General features: G+C 61.7%; 1 protein-coding gene across 1 annotated transcript; it reads right to left on the bottom strand.

Moving 5' to 3' along the window:
* Positions 1–356: 356 nt before the first annotated feature.
* AQP6 (aquaporin 6) lies at positions 357–3,123 on the bottom strand. The gene is made up of 4 exons (XM_060024744.1): positions 2,564–3,123; positions 1,620–1,778; positions 1,279–1,359; positions 357–626 (listed from the first exon to the last, which is right to left on the bottom strand). Exons 1-4 carry the CDS (start codon positions 2,954–2,956, stop codon positions 414–416), a joined length of 846 nt encoding a protein of 281 aa, XP_059880727.1. The 5' UTR covers positions 2,957–3,123; the 3' UTR covers positions 357–413.
* Between the last annotated feature and the right edge of the window lie 268 nt (positions 3,124–3,391).

Genomic DNA, 3,391 nt, shown 5'->3' with positions numbered 1-3,391 from the left:
TAAGAAGTTGGGATTCCCAGAGGTCCCCATAGCCCTCAGTCTCTAAGCAGAGTGTCTGTCTGGGCTCAAATTCCCTTTTCTCCAAGACATGGGGACCTGGAAGCCCAGGACCCCCACTGGGGTCCAGATAGATGAGAGACAGGGAGAGCAATCATGAATTCCCCCTGCCTTGCTCTGCTCTGTCCCATTAAAAGAGAGGTAGGAGGAGGAAACTGAGCAGATTTGCTTCCCCGATTCCATCTAGAAATGTAATGCCGGGGATCCCCCGCCCACCCTGTTAGGACAAGAGGCCAAGCCTCCCTACCCCACCTCGCAAGCCCCACGCCCCCCAGGAAAACCTGAAGTCTGGTTACACGAAGCATGCTGCCCACTTTCAGGGCTCTTTTCAGAAGTGTGAGGGCAGGGGCCAGGTTCTATGCCACCTGACACACATTCTCCATTTCAGTGTCCTCTGAACTGGACTGAGATTCTTCCTTCTGGGGCTCCACCCCTTCTACCTCCTGCACCTCCGCAGTGCCTGTGAGGATGGCAAGTCGCTGGGCCAGGGTCTTGGTGTCAGGGAACAGGATAAAGTTGTAGATCAGCGAAGCCAGGACAGCCCCCGTCAGGGGTCCCACCCAGAAGATCTGAGGAGGCAGAAGTGGGTACCCTGCTCGTGAGCCGTCAGGACCATAGGGTGGTTTTGGGACCCCACCTGCTTCCCAGTGTTGACTTGGTCTCCCAGGAACCCTGGAGCCATCCACGAAGTGGCAAATTTGAGAAGCACAAGTCCTGACCTCCCACTCTGAGTCCCCGCAGGTGAAGGGACCTTGCCTCCCACGGGGCTGGGCCAGGCTCCCCGCCACCCCTCTGCCTCTCTCTTCTCGCCTTCCCCATTCCAGCCCAGAACCCTGGCTAGTGCTCTTCCTGTCCCTGCTGGTGTGTGTGTGTGTGTGTGTGTCTATTTCTGTTTGTCTTTTTCTTTATCCAAGTTTGGAAAGTGGTCCAGCTGGAAGGAGTGAATAAGGAAACAGCCAGGACTTGAGGCCTGGGCCAAGGCTGCAGCTCCTGCCCTGGCTCATTTCTTGCCAGTCCACTGGGTACCCCGGACTTTTTGAAGCTGTAAAGAAAGGATGCTGGCTCCGGTCTTCTGAGCTTCGGGAAACCTCCACAGAGGGTCAAGATGGTCTGTGGCAGGGGGACTTGTCTCCCCAAGTGTCTGTGGTCCTCCTGCTGGTGAAAGTCCCTATTGCCACTGGGGCCCTCTCCCTTCCCCTGGCTGCCAGCAGAGGGTCTCACCCAGTGGACTGCGAACTTCCCGACGATGACAGCAGAACCAAAGGAGCGGGCTGGGTTCATGGAGCAGCCGGTGAAGTAGATCTGGGGAGTGAGTGCAGGTCAGGGTGTGAGGAGGCTGAAGGCAGGCCTGGGAGGGGACAGTGCCCTCCACCATGGCTCAGAGCCCCAGCCCCGGGCTTGGCCTCTGTAGCACCCTATCCGGGGCCTGGAGTGCGGGACACAGCCTTGGCCCCAAGACTCGAGGGCTCAGGGAAGGACACCTCCTCGCCTTCAGGGCCCCTGCAGCCTCCCCAGGGAGGGACCAGTGGGTACATGGGCCCGGTGTCCCCTTTGCCCCTTACCCCAATGAGGTGGCCCACTGCCACAGAGGCTCCAATCGTGGCAGCTGGGGAGCCAGTAGTCTGTCTGCTGTCGGTGGAAGCAAAAACGCAGAGCACAAGCTGCAGGGTCAGGACTAGCTCCACTGCCACCGCCTGGCCCGTGGAGACGCTGCTCTGGACCTGTGCAAGGGGGTTACACTGGAGCCAGCGGGCTCTGCCCGGGGCTGGTGACCCCTTGGGCCTCATTTCCTCACTGTAAGGGGTGAGAGGCCTCACCACCGCCAGTCCCAGGACTTAAGGAGCTAATGGGCTGAGGAGAGCTGTGTGGTGGGGTTCAGGTGAGCCCCAGACACTTGCTCCCTGCAGAAGCGAGTGGCACCCCACCCACTACACGGCTCGGTTGGGGCCTGTGGTTCAAGGGGAGGCGGGGGCTCAGGACTGGTGGGAGCAGGAAGGCTGGGGAAGCTAAGATGCACGATGCATGTCTGCAAGCTGCCTGGGAGGGGCCCTGGGTAGGAGTGGAAGGTGGGGACTCAGGGAAGTAAGTGGAACACAGATGATTACAGGAATCTGGGGGAGTGAGACAGGCCTCAGGGTGCTGGGGAGGGAGGAACATGGGACAACAGAGGAGCGGGGGACGTGGGGTGGACCCGGGGAGGTGAAGTGCGTGCAGGGTCCCCTGCCGCTACCCACAGCTCCACCTCTCCCCACCTACCCCCACCCTTAAATGCCTGGTCCTTTTCCGACTCCTGTCCCTTAGTGTGGCTTCTTCCTGCTCCCCCTGTGCCTTGCACCACAGTCCCATTCCTGCTCTCCCTGCACTAAGGCCACAGTCACTCCCCTGGGTCCCGGGTCCCAGTCCAGAGCAGGTGTTGCTCTGTTACCTCCCTGTCCCCTCTCCTCCAGCCTGGCCCTCCCCCCTTTCCACCTGTATGGACCTGCCCCCTCCCCCTCCCCGCACCTACCACGTTGACCCCAAAGGTGTCTCGGATGTCCCCGGGTGTGACCCCGTAAAGCAGAGCAGCCCCCACCGTGGCCCCTGCCAGCTGGGCAGCCACGTAGGCCACAGCACGGGGCAGGGAGATTTGGGAGCCCACGAGGAAGGCCAGCGTCACAGCAGGGTTGACGTGGGCCCCACTAGCCTTCCAGGTGATCTGCACGATCACGGCCGTGGCCAGGTTGAAGGTGATGGCAACCTGCAGCATAGAGGGAAGCGCCAAGGGCCATCTCAGAGCCGAGCCCACGCCAAAGAACACGTACAGCCCCGTGGCCAGGAACTCGGCAAACACAGCCTTGCTGATGGTCGTGCAGAGCCGGCACACCAGCGTCTTGGCCAAGCTGCGCCTGCCTGACTCCATGGCATCCGGGTCCTGGTGCCTTTGCTCCCGGGGCCTGTTTCTCTTCCCTCTGATCTCCTCTGCGTCCCCTGGTCTCCTGTCTCCGGGCTGCTCCGGCCCCAGCCTGCAGCTCTTCCACAGTGCTGCTGCCCTGAGGACTGTGTGGTCAGACTGGCAGGGGGCGGGCTGACAGGGTTATGTGCGTCTGGGTGGGTGGGAGTAGGGGTGGCATGACGGGTGGCTCTCACATGCCCGCTCCACCCTAAGCTCACCTGACGGCCGGAGGAGGGGGGCCCTCCCCGGGCACTGAGCTGGAACCTCCCAGGAGTTTTCCAAGCTGAACAGGCCTAACTCCGCTGCGGGCAGACGCCCAGCCTTGGGGGCCACAGGTGCCGGAGTAGCGCGGGCCATGGGATTCCAGGGCGCTCCCACCCCCGATGTCAGCTTAGAGCAAGA

Source organism: Delphinus delphis, chromosome 11, assembly GCF_949987515.2.
Source record: "Delphinus delphis chromosome 11, mDelDel1.2, whole genome shotgun sequence".
NCBI lineage: Eukaryota > Metazoa > Chordata > Mammalia > Artiodactyla > Delphinidae > Delphinus > Delphinus delphis.
This window is presented reverse-complemented; position numbering and strand designations above follow the sequence as displayed.

Excerpts from the sequence above, each read along its gene's own strand:
- AQP6 (XM_060024744.1), bottom strand. The coding sequence starts at position 2,956 with ATGGAGTCAGGCAGGCGCAGCTTGGCCAAGACGCTGGTGTGCCGGCTC. Across the intron at positions 1,779-2,563 it reads ACACCTTTGGGGTCAACGTG|GTCCAGAGCAGCGTCTCCAC; the intron begins GTAGGTGCGGGG and ends CCCCTTGCACAG. Across the intron at positions 627-1,278 it reads GGAAGTTCGCAGTCCACTGG|ATCTTCTGGGTGGGACCCCT; the intron begins GTGAGACCCTCT and ends CTGCCTCCTCAG.